Source organism: Neofelis nebulosa, chromosome 17 (assembly GCF_028018385.1).
Source record: "Neofelis nebulosa isolate mNeoNeb1 chromosome 17, mNeoNeb1.pri, whole genome shotgun sequence".
In the NCBI taxonomy this organism is placed as follows: Eukaryota; Metazoa; Chordata; class Mammalia; order Carnivora; family Felidae; genus Neofelis; species Neofelis nebulosa.
Genome location: NC_080798.1, coordinates 47,725,506 through 47,742,006, shown reverse-complemented (window position 1 = coordinate 47,742,006; position 16,501 = coordinate 47,725,506). Strand labels below are relative to the sequence as shown.

Genomic DNA, 16,501 nt, shown 5'->3' with positions numbered 1-16,501 from the left:
AAAGTACTATGTTAATTTTTTTGCTCACCATTGTGTATGTGAGGTTCATTTGCATAACAGGAACAGCTCCAATCAGGTTTTTAGAGGGTAGTTTCCCTCAGGCGTGGAGACTGAATGTGATGAGTAAGAATCGAGGATTATTTTGACATTTTTAGAGAGTGGGCATGTACTTAAATGAAAAGAGAAGAGTAAAGAAGTGGGTTTGCAGGCCAGGCAATCTGGATTGGGGCAGGTCTGATCAGACGTGTCCAGATAAAGATGGTGAGCAGGTGGAAACAGCCTCTGGGGCTCAGGGGTGAGGCAGACACTTGGAAGGAGATGCAGGACCCAGACAAGAGGTACAGCACTGAGAGAGCACGAGAGGGTCTCAGGAGGAGCACAGGAGTGTGGTGACACAATGGTTTTCCATGGGCAGCAGAGAAGGAGCAGCCAGCTAAGGAGAGACAAGGTCCCTACATAGATAACTGACTCGGTGAGGTGGCTAGATGTCCAGTATTTCAATACGATTTGCTCTTTGCAAAATCAGATGTTGGTACTCAGAACTACTTGAATTACCCAAGAGTGCCAAGATCCTCCTTGTTTGTTGTTCCTTCTCTTTGGTAAGACACGGCATCCTGTTCCGCATCAGTGAGATGGACAATGTGAGGACGATCGCCTAGACAGAGAGATCACAGGGGAAACAGAGAAGATCACAGAAGGAGCGGACAGTACAGGATCCAAGGTGACTATGGTTAATGCATTTCAATTATTTGGCCCTTTATTATCATGAAAAACCGAAAATTAGGTGGTTTCATAATTATTTTTGCATAATCACAGGGACCTGGTTAATACAATGTTAACATTTCTAATTTTGCTTGTAGTCCGTAAGCTGCTTGACTAGGAAAGTTTAACTATCAGACGATTTGCGATGATCTGTGTAAGTTACTTAAGAACATCTTTCTTGGAGTGCCTGGGTGGCTCAGGTGGTTAAGTGTCTGACTCCTGATCTCAGCTCAGGTCTTGATCTCAGGGTCATGAGTTCAAGCCCCATGTTGGGCTCCAGGCTGGGCATGAAGCCTACTTAAATTAAACAAACAAACAAAACCCACCTGTCTTTGGAAGACCTCTAATGAGCTGGACTGGAGAAGCTACACTTCTTAAAAAACTTTTTTAAAGTTTATTTATTTGAGAGAAACAGAGACAGTATAAGTGGGGGAGGGGTAGAGAGAGAAGAGGACAGAGGATCCAAAACAGACTCTGCACTGACAGCAGAGAACCCAACCAGGCTCACACTCACAAACTGTGAAATCATGTTCTGAGCTGAAGTTGGCTTCTAAATCGACTGAGCCACCCAGATGCCCCTGGGGATAAAAATCCCAAGGATTAAGTCTCTCTTTTGCTAAAGTAAGCATGGACTCTTGTAACTAAGACTTTAAAAGTATCTGTTACATGTGTAATAAGTATACCCCTTCCACCTTGTCCTTTAATCTCCATGGAGGGGAAGAAAGCGCTCTAGTCCTCAGGAGAATAAAGACAAGGGTGCTATTTCCAGCCTGTTGCCACACACCCGATTTTAGACACTCCATTCTGGGTGTGTCTCCTCTGGAGACCTCAGGTGGCCCTCTAGTGGCTGGTCCCCGGACTAGATGGGAGAAAAAGTAGAAAGTTCACTTGGCCACAGGTCCAACCAAATTCAACACTGTAGCGATAGCAATAACTAATCTAATACACTTGCTTCCATCTCTTCCTCTTTTTATACTTTTCCACCAACATGCCCCTGCAACTTAAAAAAATTTTTTTTATTTATTTTTGAGAGAGAGAGAAAGAGAGAGCGAGCTCGAGCATGGTAGAGGGGCAGAGAGACAGGAAAACAGGATTCAAAACAGACCCTGTGCTGTCAGCACAGAGCCCGATGTGGGGCTAGATCTCATGAATCATGAGACAGTGACCTGAGCTGAAGTTGGAGGCTTAACTGACTGAGCCACCTGGGCATAGCCCTTCAACTTTTTTTAACTGAAGTGATAAACATTTTTTATAAAAATTTGGAAAAAAGGAAGAATTAGAGATTTTAAGAAAAATTTAAATTTGGAATAGATCCCTTAATCACTTTGTCTTAATATATCTGGACTGGCTTTCCACGTCACTACATTTTCTTTAACATTTCTAATGGTTGTTTGGCATTCCACTATATGGATATGGCTGCCTCATATTAAGACATTCATTAAGCAGTGTCCTATTTCGGGGCATTTAATTTGTTGCCAATTTTTAAAAGTAAACTACTTTGAATTTTCTCAGGATAGGTCCTTAGAAATGAAACTTATTTAGTAAAGGGATGCAGAATTTGAAGGTTTTACCCCGTGTTGCCTGATTTTCCTCCACTAGCAGTGAAGGGTTGAGGCATCGCCATGTATTATCAGGTTTTTGCCATTTTTAAAAACCAATTGGAATATTATTGTTCTAATATATTTGACTCCAGGGAAGATAAACTTCTTACAAATTTTTTGGCCATTGTGATCATAAAATTTCTTTTGCTTTTAAAAATATTTACTTTGTATAGAGAAAAATCACTTTTTGGTGAAAAAAAATTTTAATGTTTATTTTTGAAAGAGAGCACAAGCTGGGGAGGGGTGGAGAGAGGGGGACATAGGATCCAAAGTAGGCTCTGGCTCTGTGCCAACAAAAGCAATCCCAAAGCAGGGTTTGAACCCACAAGCTGCAAGATCATGACCTGAGCCAAAGTCAGAAGCTCAAGTGACTGAGCCACCAAGGTGTCCCTGCTTTGTTGTTTTTTGTTTGTTTGCTTTTTTGTTTTTGTTTTTTGTTTTTTGAGAGAGAGTGTGTGTACAAGAGCTAAGAGCTGGGGAGGGAGAGAAAGGGGGAGAGAGAGGGAGAGAAAGAAAGAGGGAGAGAGAGAGAGAGGAGGAGGGGGAGGGAGAGAATCCTAAACAGCCTCCGTGCTCAGCAAGGAGCTGGACACAGAGCTCAGTCCCTCAAACTGTGAGATCATGACCCAAGTCAAATTCTAGAGTCAGATGCTTAACCGACTGAACCACCCAGGCACCCCTGTCAATTACACCTATTTAAATGCCACTTCCAGCATTTCCACTTTTCTTTGTTACTTATATCTTTGTGGGTCAATTGCCTCTTCCGATTATCTTTTTTTTTTTTTTTTTTTTGTAAAATGTCACAGGGGTTTGTGATTGGAAGGCAAGGAGATAACACAACTACACACTTGGCTGTCTGTACCTAAGCCAGATAATAGGTGGCCAATCATCCACACACTTTAAAAGTGACACAGCCACTGATCATGATGTACAGCTGTTATTTAGGTGGTGATTTGTGGACTGAAGAGCTAACAGCAAGCAGTTAGTACTTTATGCAATCACTCACAGTTCAAGGACCATGGTAATAAATGATATTTGAACTGTGTTGCTGGGACACCGGTGCTATTTAAACCATGTAACTAAAATTCACAGACTATGAAACAGCACAAAGCAAGGACTACCTGTATGCAAGTATGTATCACCTAAAAACCAGGGCATTCTCCCATCATTATTACACTTAAGGAAATTATCAATAATTTCCTCGAATAATATCCTATCCATATTAAAAATGTCTTATTTAGTCAAAGGATCTAGAATACTCCTCCATCATTTTTTTCATGATATTGACTTCACAGAAACTGTTACACAGAATGATACTACTCCAAGTGTGATCAATGAACCAGCAGCACCAGCATCACCTGGGAAATTGTCAGGAATGCAGAATTGCGGGCTCCGTTCCAGAGCTATTCTCCATTTCAGTGCGTCTTTTAAAACTGATTGTGCCTGCAACTAGTTGAGGCCTTTTAATATAAATTAAATATTTCTTTGCAAGAGTGGATTGTTTAATTATTATCATTCCTATCACCTGCATGTTAAGTATCCTGGATCTACAGTCTAAGTCTCTTCTCCCTTCAACACCCTCCAAAAAAACCCAAATAACACAGTTAACAAATGGGCAGAAAACATGAACAGACACTTCTCCAAAGACACCAGGTAGCTGACAGACACATGAAAAGATGCTCAACATCACTTATCATCAGGGAAATACAAATCAAAGCCACAATGAGATACCACCTCATACCTGTCAGAATGGCTAACATTAACAATGCAAGAAACAACAGGTATTGGCAAGGATGAGGAAAAAGGGGAACCCTCTTGCACTGTTGGTGGGAACGCAAACTGGTGCAGCCACTCTGGAGAAGAGTATGTTCCTCAAGAAACTAAAAATAGAACTACCTTACATTCTAGCAATTACACTATTATGTATTTATCCAAAGGATACAAAAATACAGATTCAAAGGGGTACATGCACCCCAATGTTTATAGCAGCATTAGCAACAATAGCCAAACTATGGAGAGAGCCCAAATATCCATTGACTGATGAATGGATAAGGTATGTGTGTGTATGTGTGTGTGTATACATATACACACACATATACATACCACGGAATATTACTTGGCAATCAAAAAGAATGAGATCTTTCCATTTGCAATGATGTGGATGGAGCTAGAATGAATTATGCTAAGTGAAATTTAAGTCAGAGAAAGACAAATACCACATGATTTCACTCATATTTAGAATTAAGAAACAAAACAGGTAAACATATGGGAAGGAGGGGTAAGAAAAAAAGAGGGAAATAAAGCACAAGAGACTCAACAATAGAGAACAAACGACGTGTTGACAGAGGGAGGGAGGTGGGTGGGCGATGGGCTAGATGGGTGATGGGTACTAAAGAGGGCACTTGTGATGAGCACTGGGTGTTGTATATAAGTGATGAATCATTGAATTCTATTCCTGAAACCAATATTGCACTGCATGTTAACTAATTAGAATTTAATTTTAAAAAAGAAAAAAAAATAAGTCTGTTCATCCTTATTCAGTAGTTTTATATATGTATTTCATGTTTTGCATTATTTTGGTTTATTTAAACTTCCTGGTCATTAGTGACATCTCCTTCAATTCAACTTGTGAATTTTAAAAATTTGTAAATCACATTTTTCATTTCCTGAAAGCCTTTGTCTGTGTGTTTGATACAAAGGAGTCTCCTAAAGAGGTCTTGTTATAGTTTTGGTCTCCTCCAGCAGTTTTTAATTAAGATCTACCTACTTAATTCACCCTGGGATCTACCTTACTTGTTCACCCTGGGATCCGTGGGTCTCAAATGGGGCTATACACTGGAACCACCTGGGAAGTTTAAGCGTGCTTGGCATTGGAAACCATCTCTAGGCATTACTTGGTCTGGTTTTTTAACCAATATTTAATTGGTCTAGGGTGCATGGGTGGCTCAATTGGTTGAATGTCCAAATTTGGCTCAGGTCATGATCTCACGGTTTGTGGGTTTGAGCCCTGCATTGGGCTGTGTGCTGACAGCTTAGAGCCTCGTGCCTGCTTCAGAATCTGTGTCTCCCTCTCTCTCTGCCCCTCCCCTGCTTGCGCTCTGTCTCCCTCAAAAATAAATTCTAAAAAATTTAAAAAAATTTTAATTGGTCTGAAGTGAGGCTTGAATGTCAAGAGTTTTAAGAGTTCTCCAGGTTTGGTTGTGGGAGCTCAGGCCCATCCTCTATGGTTGTTAAAGCAGAAACAATCCTGTCACCAAAATCCAGAATGTTAGAACTCTACTGGACAACATACAGTTTTTTCAACAAATACACTGTGATAAAAATAGCAAGAATGGACAGCAATGGGAAGAGAAAGGGAGGAGCTCCTGTAGACTAAGCATAAAGAGTGCTTAAAAGATGTATCAGCTGATTGCAACACATGGATTTTATTTGAATCTTGATTTGAACAAACTATAAAATAAACATGTATGAGACAATTAGGAAAATCTGAACCCTGGCTTTTTTAAAAAAAGCATTAAAATACACAACATAAAAACCATCTTAATCTTTTTATAGTATAAAGTACATTTGTATTGTATAAATATTAACACATTAGTGTGATAATTGTTTTTATATTTGTTTTTTTTACTCTTTTTAAATGTTTATTTTTGAGAGAGAGAGAGAGATAGAGAGGGAGAGACACAGAGAGCAAGTGGGGGAGGGGCAGAGAGAGAGGGAGACACAGAATCCAAAGCAGGTTCCAGGCTCTGACCTGTCAGCTGTCAGTGCAGAGCCCGACTCAGGGCTCAAATTCACAAACTGTGAGATCATGACCTGAGCTAAAGTCTGATGCCTAACTGACTGAGGCATCCAGGCGCCCCTATATTTATGTTTTTAAAAGAAGAGGCCTAAAGTCCGCCTGGGTGGCTCAGCTGCTTGAGCATCTGACTTCTGCTCAGGTCATGATGTCACGGTTTATGGGTTTGAGTCCCATTTTGGGTTCTGTGCTGACAGCTCAGAACCTGGAGCCTGCTTTGGATTCTGTGTCTCTCTCTATGCCCCTCCCTCGCTCATGCTCTGTCTCTCTCTCAAAAAACAAAAAACAAAAAACAAAAACCTTAAAAACAAAACAAAAAACTAGTCTTTTTTTTTTTTTTTAGAAATATACACACTAAAATGTTTATGGATAAGATGATATGAAGTGAGGCATTTTTCTTTTCAAAATAGATGATTGACTTGTTCTGGTAATGAAGTAATGGTTGAAGCTGGCTAACAGAACGGCAGAATTCATTATACTATTCTCTACACATTTCTGTGGGGCTTGACATTTTCCTTAATCCAAAGTTTTTAAAAATTAAGTTTTCTGTTGCTTTTTTAAAAAGTAGTTTGGGGGCGCCTGGGTGGCGCAGTCGGTTAAGCGTCCGACTTCAGCCAGGTCACGATCTCGCGGTCCGTGAGTTCAAGCCCCGCGTCAGGCTCTGTGCTGACAGCTCAGAGCCTGGAGCCTGTTTCCGATTCTGTGTCTCCCTCTCTCTCTGCCCCTCCCCCGTTCATGCTCTGTCTCTCTCTGTCCCAAAAAAATAAATTAAAAAAAAAAAACGTTGAAAAAAAAATAAAAAGTAGTTTGATGCCGATTGATTTTTTTACTTGTCCTTTTTAACTTGGCAATGCTTTTCTGCTCTGTTTCTACTGGTCTCTCAGTTCTGGTTAGTTTTTTCTGTGACTACCTCACTCATATCTCAAATCTCATTCTGCCTATTTCTGTGTGTGTGTGTGTGTGTGTGTGTGTGTGTGTGTGTGTGTGTGTGTTTGTGTGGTCAAATTGGCAGAAACATTAGGCACTCTGAATTGACACCCAAGGGTCTCACGGTTCCAAACTACGTGCAACTAGAGTGGGTACCTCTCCTTCACCACCGCCCCCCCCCCCCCGCCCGCCTACCATGCCAGTATGACCCATTTTTCATATACCTTTACTAGCTGGCTGATGAAGACGTTCTGAAGCACTGATAATGTCACTGAAATAACCCAATTGGTGGCCTGGTCTTTGTTCAGTTCCAGACTATAAAATGCAGTAAAAAAGGCTGCAGCTGGGCTAGTGACAGCCAGAGGGAGCCAGGAGATGCAAGTCAACCATCGGGGCAGGCCATTAGCGATGGGCTTCTTCCCTTCTTCCGGGCTCAGAGGGGGGAACAGGTTGCCTCTCTTAAGAACAGAAGTTGAAAGAATAACCTGCTAGCCCACAGCTCAGAGAGAAGCACAGGAAGACTATAAGTGATAAAAGAAGCCGGGGTGGTGCATTATTACCTGAATGGCCCCTGTTCTGTTGGAAGAATATGTATTTCCAAGAGCTCCTGGAGTTCTTGCAGTTGACTGGTGGCATCTAGGATGTCACAAGGCTGGTCAACCTGAGTGGGACCCAGTGCACTTAAGTGAGATTGAAGCCTCTGCAGAACTCTGAGCAGGTAATGACAGAAATGATGCTGGCCTTCAGGAACCATTGAAAATACAGGCCGAGGTTCACACTTCAGCAAGTGGGAGACTTCGGCAGATAGTAATTAACTGGCAGAGATTAGCATCTCACTCATTGATGATGAGGTTAAATTGCCCAGTCAATGGAGATTAGACCACAATCAGTATTGTCTTCTCTGATCATCCTGGCCAGCTGGTAACAGTTTCTAAAATTCTACACTGCGATCCAGAATAAAAACAACTTTTGCTCTAGAAGTAAATAAAAATTTAAACCTAACTGGGCTTTTTCACCAGAACCACAGTACAACTATATTAGATAAGTGCCCAGGAGGCCCCAATTATATTCAAGAATCCATAGATCACATAATGTCACCATTCCAACAGAAGAAAAAGAATGACATGTTTCAAGAGCCCCCAACAAAGCAGATGGAATATGGGGGGGGGGTCTGAGGGCATTTTTGTGGGCTCTTCCTTAATCCTTTACTTTGTTTCACCAGATCTATTGTCTTAAAAGCTCTACTGGAAGCCTAAGGAAGCTGGGCCAAGCAGAAGGCTGTACTGTGCCTGTTGGTCATGATGAGAGGTAGGAAGGATAAGCAAGAGGCAAGCAAGGGAGGAGGTAGATAACAGATCAGTTACTAAAACCTTCAGAAGTTTACCGTTTACCCAGTGGGGTCCTGCCCTCTGATGAGAGCCGTGACCTGCTACGTGAGAACAGAGGAGGCTGGGTAAAAGCTTCACCTGCTTGTTAATGTTGGAAGGACTCCATAAAGGTTGTTCCAACTCTGAGAGTAGGTACTTATTTCTCCAGAGTAGGAATCCCAGTCTCCTTTAATTCCTGAATATAGAACCAAAAGGAGAAAAGTCAGTTTTACATTCACCCAGGACTGGTCACGGCTATAGATGGTGAGGTTGTCCCCGGACTAGGAGAGGCAAATGCTTAGTGGGAAGAGCCTCCATTTTTCATTTTCTTTCTCCTTTTTCAGAAATACGTCACTTCACAGTAGCTTCAAAACTAATTTTAGGAGGACCACCTAGGTAGCTTAGTTGTTTAAGTGTCCGACTCTTGATTTCAGCTCAGGTCATGATCTCATGGTGGTGAGATCAAGTCCTGGGTCGGGGTCCATGCTGAGTGTAGAGCCTGCTTGAAAGTCAGTCTCTCTCTTTCTCAGTCTCTCTCTCTCTCTCTCTCTCTGTCTCTCCCTCCCCACCCTCTGCCCCTCCCCCACTCACACTGTCTCAAAATAAATAAACATTTATTAATTTATTATTTAAAAACTTTTTTTAATGTTTGTTTATTTTTGAGAGAGAGACAAAGCATGAACAGGGGAGGGGCAGAGAGAGAGGGAAACACAGAATCCGAAGTAGGCTCCAGGCTCTGACGTGTCAGCACAGAGCCTGACATGGGGTTCAAACCCACGAATGGCAAGATCATGACCTGAGTTGAAGTCGGACACTTAACCAACTGAGTCACGCAGGCTCCCCTAAAATAGAAATTTAAAAAAAGAAAATAAAACTAGTTTTATGAGAATACAGAATGAAAGATTGGACCATTTGCTCAAACATCAAAAATGAAAATTCCAGAATAGTACCTTCTGCATTCACATCCTGTCCTCACAATACTTCACCATTAAGAGGAGAAACAAAAGGGTGCCTGGGTGGCTCAGTCGGTTAAGTGTCCGACTTCAGCTCAGGTCATGATCTCGCGGTTTGTGAGTTCAAGCCCAGCATCGGGCTCTGTACGGACAGCCCAGAGCCTAGAACCTGCTTCAGATTCTGTGTCTCCCTCTCTCTATGCCCCAACTCCCGCTCACTCTCTCTCTCTTTCAAAAATAAATAAACATTAAAAAAAAAAAAAAAGAGGAGAAACAAGGGGCATGATGCATTGTGGCCCAGAGGACAGAAATTAGGGACAAGCTATCAAGATTAATAGGACCCCATGAGCCTTCCAGGAGATCCCCTCTGCTGGACTTTCCTGCTACATGGGGAAACAGGGCCCACCATCTACCTATACAGTTAGATATCAAGCTTACTTCAGTCACCTCTATGAGACAGAGGCTCACAAGGAGCATGTGAAAGGCAGGAAGCCTGGTCGGGAGGAAAAAGAGGCAGGGGTTCCTGAGGCTAGATCAGCAGGAAGAGCCTCCCAATTACGACACTGACAGGGAAGAGGAAGACAGCGGTTTGGATGCTGATGAACAGTTGGGACCAGGTCATAGCAATGGACCCACTGGAAGAAGAACATCACATCAACCTGTATCCTCAAGAGCTGAAATCATCTCAGACTCCTTCCTCTCCTAGCTTTAGCCATCTGTTTGGCAATTTAACCATGACTATCTAAGGACAGGACATCTTCATGGCAGTAAAGATCCCGATGTGTTCCTAAGGCTGCTTCATTCACTAATGAATGGGAACCCTGAGGAAACCTGTTAAGAGTATTCAAGTGTTAGAGTAGCGAAGGAAAAAACAAAGGCACATCAGGATTGTGTTTCTGACCCTGAAAGGAAGAAGAGTGCAGTACTTTAAGAGGATTACACACCACAAAGGCTACACATTGGGCTCACCCATACCTTGCTCATCTCTCTGGGCAGTGGTGCCAGTTTTCCTCCAGAACATGACGTTGATGACCATGTCGCACAGAAGCAAGGTCATGCAGCAAGAGAGCCTCTGGACTCTTGTAAACTGGTTCTCCGAGCCACAGATGATCCTGGGTGAGCTTTCCTACAATCATGGAGGAAAACAGGTGTCTAAGAAGAGAAATTAGAAAAGGACAGAAGTGAGACTTCATTCTGACAGCATCCTAGACTAAGAGGCGGTTTGCCCGGCAACACGCTTACACCAACAACTAGGCCAGTATCCAACACCTCTATGAAGACTCTTTCAAATTCATGGCAACATGATTCTTTTGTAGCATTAGGACAAAAGGTTGTCAAAGATAAGGTTAATTTATATTGTATGAGAGTTTAAAATTAAAAACGGTTCTTTTAAACCTGAAACATATTGTCCCCTCGATCTCAGTAAAATTAAACTTCTCCAAACCTCAGTTTCCTGATCCGTAAAAAAAGGGCTAATAATAGTTTCCAGATCACAGGACTGTGGTGAGCATATAAAGAACTGAGCACAGTCCAACAAGAAGTACTGAGCGGGGTGACTGGGTGGCTCAGTGTGTTAAGTGTCTGTCTTTGGCTCAGGTCATGATCTCATGGTTTATGGGTTCGAACCCTGCATTGGGCTCTGCACTGATGTGAGGAGCCTGTTTGGGATTCTCTCTCTTGCCCTCTGTCTATGCCTCTCCCCAACTTGTGCTTTCTGTTTCTTTAAAATAAATAAACTTAAAAAAGAAAACAACGGTTCTTTTAGCTGTCTAAGAGTTTTGATAAATCTTTTACTCTTCACAAGTTTGCATTGGGCTTCCACTCAACATAGTTTGGTAAATTTATAGTTTGAGCCCCTTCTCTTCTCTAAATGTGGACGAACTATAAATAAGGCATAAAAAGAAATAACCAGGGGTGCCTGGGTGGCTCAGTCAGTTGGGCGTCCAACTTTGGCTCAGGTCATGATCTCACGGTCCGTGAGTTCGAGCCCCGCATCGGGCTCTGGGCTGACAGCTCAGAGCCTGGAGCCTGTTTCGGATTCTGTGTCTCCCTCTCTCTCTGACCCTCCCCTGCTCATGCTCTGTCTCTATCTGTCTCAAAAATAAATAAATGTTAAAAAAAAAAAAAAGAAATAACCAAAGGCACGCCTGGTTAGCTCAGTTGGTTACATGACTGACTCTTGATTTCAGCTCAGGTCATGATCCCACAGTGGTGGGATCCAGCCCCACATCAGGCTCTGCACTGACAGTGTGGAGCCTGCCTGAGATTCTCCCTTTCCCTCTCTCTGCATGCATGCACACACTCTCAACATAAATAAACAAACATTTAAAAAAAAAAAAAAGGAAGAGCCAAAAATATTGGCTGGGTTTCAAAACAAGATAAACATCTATGAGGAGGAGAAATGGAATAAAAAAACATGGCGATGAGCAGGGAAGATTTCTGGGCTCCAGAAGAAAGCAGTATTCAGGCAGGAGTTTGGTTCTTCCAAGGTAATTGGAAATGAAAGTATTTCATAGGGTGGGGTAGGGAGAGTAAAGCCAACTTCACTGCTTGGAGCCCAGGTTCAGGCTGGAGCTCATGAAGGGAGACTGCAGAACAATAAACTGCCAATTTTTGGGTAGGGAGGTGGGCGGAAAAAGGACAGCCCCATAACGAGGAATTGAGCCAAGAAATCCACTCGTTCCAGACAAAATCTGCAAGAGCCCTAGTTTTGTCAATTCCACTGAGGAATAGGAGATCCAAAATACTGTAATATAATAAGGACTAATTCTAGACTAGCCATGTGAAGAGTCACATGGAAACAGCAACAAGACTACTAGTCAGGGATGAGGGAGAGAGAAAGAAATTTAACAATACCCCCCCACCAAATAGACTTATGATCCCAAATTCCTAAACTCAGGAAGAAATCAAATGCAGAGAAAGGCAACCAAAACAATCAATAATTCAGTCCTGAAGAAATTAATTTTATGGGACAGTCTGACAAAGACTTCAAAATAAGTATTTCAGGTTGCTCAAAGAGATGAATCAAAGCACAGCATTCACTTAAAAAGAATAAAAAATTCTGAGAAACAGAAATAAAATTAATTAGAAATCTTATAACTGAAACATACAGTCATTAAAATGGCTGTCAGAATGGCAAACATTAACAACTCAGGCAACCACAGATGTTGGTGAGGATGCGGAGAAAGAGGATCTCTTTTGCACTGTTGGTGGGAATGCAAGCTGGTGAGCCACTCTGGAAAATAGTATGGACGTTCCTCAAAAAACTAAAAATAGAACTACCTTATGACCCAGCAATTGCACTACTAGGCATTTATCCACGTGATACAGGTGTGCTGTTTCGAAGGGACACATGCACCCCCATGTTTATAGCAGCACTATCCACAACAGCCAAAGTATGGAAAGAGCCCAAATGTCCATCGATGGATGAATGGATAAAGAAGATGTGGTATAGATATACAATGGAGTATTACTCAGCAATCAAAAAGAGTGGAATCCTGCCATTTGCAACTACGTGGATGGAACTGGAGGGTATTATGCTAAGTGAAATTAGTCAGAGAAAGACAAAAATCATATGACTTCACTCATATTAGGGCTTTAAGAGACAAAACAGATAGACATAAGGGGAAGGAAACAAAAATAATATAAAACAGGGAGGGGTACAAAACAGAAGAGACTCATAAATATGGAAAACAAACTGAGGGTTGCTGGAGGGGTTGTGGGAGGGGGGATGGGCTAAATGGGTAAGGGGCACTAAGGAATCTACTCCTGAAATCATCGTTTCACTATATGTTAATTCGGATGTAAGTTTTAAAAAATAAAAAACAAAACTAAAAAAAAGAAAAACGAAAAATGAATATCAGTAAAAGCAGTTAACTCTGTGGCATTGTCACTTGCCCTGTTCCCATCTCCCTTTCTCTAGCTCTACAGTGACCTGACAGTCTTTAATCACAGAGAAAGCCAGGGGCTACTAAAAAGAAGGCAGAACAGGACTGGAGCTCCTTTAAGGTCTCCTTCCCAGAGAACTGTGATGATCTGAGCTGTCTGGTAGTTCCCAGGAAAACCCCACTTGCAAGGCTGTCCTTACTTGACCTGACTGGGTATTCACTAGCTTCGAAAAGCTTTTCCCCTGAGGGCACTGTGAAAAATACTCAAAGGTGGGGCACGTGGGTGGCTCAGTGGGTTAAGTGGTAACTTCAGCTTAGGTCACGATCTCACGGTTCCTGAGTTCGAGCCTTGCGTTGGGCTCTGTGCTGACAGCTCAGAGCCTGAAGCCTGCTTTGGATTCTGTGTCTCCTCTCTCTGCTCCTCTCCTGTTCGTGTTCTGTGTGTCTCTCTCTCTCAAAAATAAATACACATTAACAAAAATTTTAAAAATATACTCAGAGGCAACTGTTTAACTTCATAGCTGCCTGCCATGGTGGGTGAACAACAGGCTAACCAAAAAACTGAAAAGAAACTGGGAAACAAGAAGTCTGCAGGAGTTTTGAAAGCTCTGACATAACTGCTGGGAATCCAGGGCTGTGTGTGGGCTCAGGAGATGCCAGAGAACGTCCTGAGCCCTCACCCCTGCATGACATTGAGGCTCTCAGCAAGCAGGAAGTGAAGACCAAGGCAGAGCTGGCCGGTGCCTTGCTGAGGGCTGAGGGTATGACACAACATGCACACAAATCCGCTTGGCAAAGACCGGGAGACTTACTGGCTCCAGGTGTTTAGGGAATCTCTATCCAAACATTAGCTGACCTCCAGACTAACTGGGCAGACACTTCAGCTGCACGCCATGACAAAGGATACAGAATTCATTCAGAGAAGTCATGAAACAGACAACAACAACAAATTTGTGTTTTAGAACAACAAATCCCAGGGAAAGGGAAGAAAATCTGATTTCCAGAGTTGCCACATTCTATTATTTAAAATGTCCAGTTTTTGGGGCGTCTCTGGGTGGCTCAGTCGGTTGAGCGTCTGACTTCAGCTCAGGTCATGATCTCGTGGTTGGTGGGTTCGAGCCCCGTGTCGGGCTTTGTGCTCACAGCTCGGAGTCTGCAGCCTGCTTTGGATTCTGTGTCTCCCTCTCTCTCTGTTTCTCCCCCACTCACACTCTGTCTCTTTTTCTCAAAAATAAATAAAGATTAAAAAAAACTTTTTTTAATAATAACATGTCCAGTTTTCAACAAAAGATCACAAGACACTAAAAAACAACAAAGTATGGCTTGTGTGTGTGTGTGCGTGCGTGTGTGCGCACACACACAGGCACACACACACAGAGTTATCAATACACTGTCCCTGAGAAAGCCAAGACACTGGAAAACTAGAAAAAGCCTTTAAATCAGCTATTTTAAATGTGTTCAAAGAATTAAAGGAAACTATGTCTAAAGAACTAAAGGAAAGTAAATGAGAATGGTGTTTTCCCAAACAGAAAATATCAATAAACACACAGAAATTATTATTATTATTATTTTTAAATGTTTTTTTCTGAGAGACAGACTGCAAATGGGGGAGGGGCAGAGAAAGGGAGACAGGATCTCAAGCTGGCTCTGCACTGTCAGCAGAGAGCCCCACGTGGGGCTCGAACTCATGAGCTATGAGATCATGACCCGAGCTGAAGTTGGACACTCAACCAACTGAGCCACCCACGCATCCCTAAAAATTATTTTTTAAAAGAACCAAAAAGAAAGTTTGCAGTTGAAAAATACAAGTGAAATGAAAGGCTCTACAGCAGATCTGAGCAGGCAGAAAAAAGAAGCAGAAACCCGAAGATGGGTCAATTGGAATTATCCAGTCTGAGCATCGGAGGATGAAGAAAAATGAACAGAGCCTCAGAGACTTGTGGAACACCACCATTTCCCCACCAATACCTAAAGGAAAAGAGTTCTTTCTTTGAGACTGGTTTGAAGACCCGGTCAGGCTCACTCTCTCCAAGGTCCGTGGCCAGCCAACAGTTGGACAGGAAGTGCCATTTCCTTTTACCTGCCACGTCCCTGGCAATTACCCGGTTTCCATACCTATAGTAAAATGAAGATAAGCATGGTAGGGAGGTGGGCATGAACCAGTTGTTGTAACAAGAAGTAATCTTGCACTATCAGTAAATGGATTCTTTTCATTGTGAGGCAAGAACTAGAGAAAGAAACAAAAGCTGATCCAATTTCTTCCTTTGCAACCTCTAAGAGAATTCATGTACCAAAACCAGAATGCAGGGGCACCTGGGTGGCTCAGTCGGTTGAGTGTCCGACTTTGGCTCACGTCATGATCTCACAGTTTATGAGTTCGAGCCCTGTATTGGGCTCTGGACTGACAGCACAGAGACTGCTTGGGATTCTCTCTCTCTCTCAAAACCAAACAAAACAGAACGCAGACTTGTATAACTTAGGAATAGTTTGGTGAGTATATATATTCCTTAACTTTCCTGTTCTTATGTGCCAGGGCCCTGCCATCTCTTCGAGTATCCCATCTGTCTCTGTCTCCAGGGTCTGAGGGGACATCCCTGGGGGTGGGTCAGGGAGTGATCTTCAACATTTATACTACTGACTTCTGATCCTGCCGGGGTCTGTAGCTCTGTCTTTACCTCACAGAGCCAGAGGCCCTGAGGTTTCATCCTCTTTCTGACCACAGTGTTTTACCATGTGTCTCCTTTCTCCAGGAACTTCAACCGCCGACAAACTTGACCCCTGGGACACCTACTGTTCAAGTTGTTTGACTTCATCTTGCAACTAGTCCAATAACCTCCTCCTCTATTGTCATGATGCTATTTCCCTGAGAGCCTACGTTTAATATTATAAAGCAACTTAAATCTCTCCAGTCAAAATCTTTGTTGAATTTTAGTTGAAAATATTTTTTGTGTGATGAATAGACTTCTTTAAAGCTAAAATATTTCTAGGAACTCTCTGATTGAGGCAGTTTATAAAATCACAAGTGACTAAGGTACATTTGATTTAAACTGAGCTAGTGTATCTTGTACTATTAAAGTTTTTCATTTATGAGTAAAGTATAAAAAACAAGAAAAAATCTACTTTCTGATTGGTGAGAAACTTGTCATGGGCTTTTTATGACCCTAGCGTAACTTTTACTTTCTTCTTCTTTCATATAAAAAGAATCTAA

General features: G+C 42.3%; 1 protein-coding gene across 1 annotated transcript in view; it reads right to left on the bottom strand.

Annotated features, from left to right (window-relative positions):
• Window positions 1–16,501, bottom strand: part of PKD1L3 (polycystin 1 like 3, transient receptor potential channel interacting) — an 82,033-nt gene that overhangs the window by 28,582 nt on the left and 36,950 nt on the right. The window contains 9 exon segments of the mRNA XM_058707042.1: window positions 556–655; window positions 7,311–7,542; window positions 7,647–7,864; window positions 8,478–8,640; window positions 9,404–9,419; window positions 9,854–10,041; window positions 10,363–10,500; window positions 10,502–10,558; window positions 15,262–15,408. Of these exon segments, the coding sequence (XP_058563025.1) occupies window positions 556–655; window positions 7,311–7,542; window positions 7,647–7,864; window positions 8,478–8,640; window positions 9,404–9,419; window positions 9,854–10,041; window positions 10,363–10,500; window positions 10,502–10,558; window positions 15,262–15,408 (1,259 nt within the window).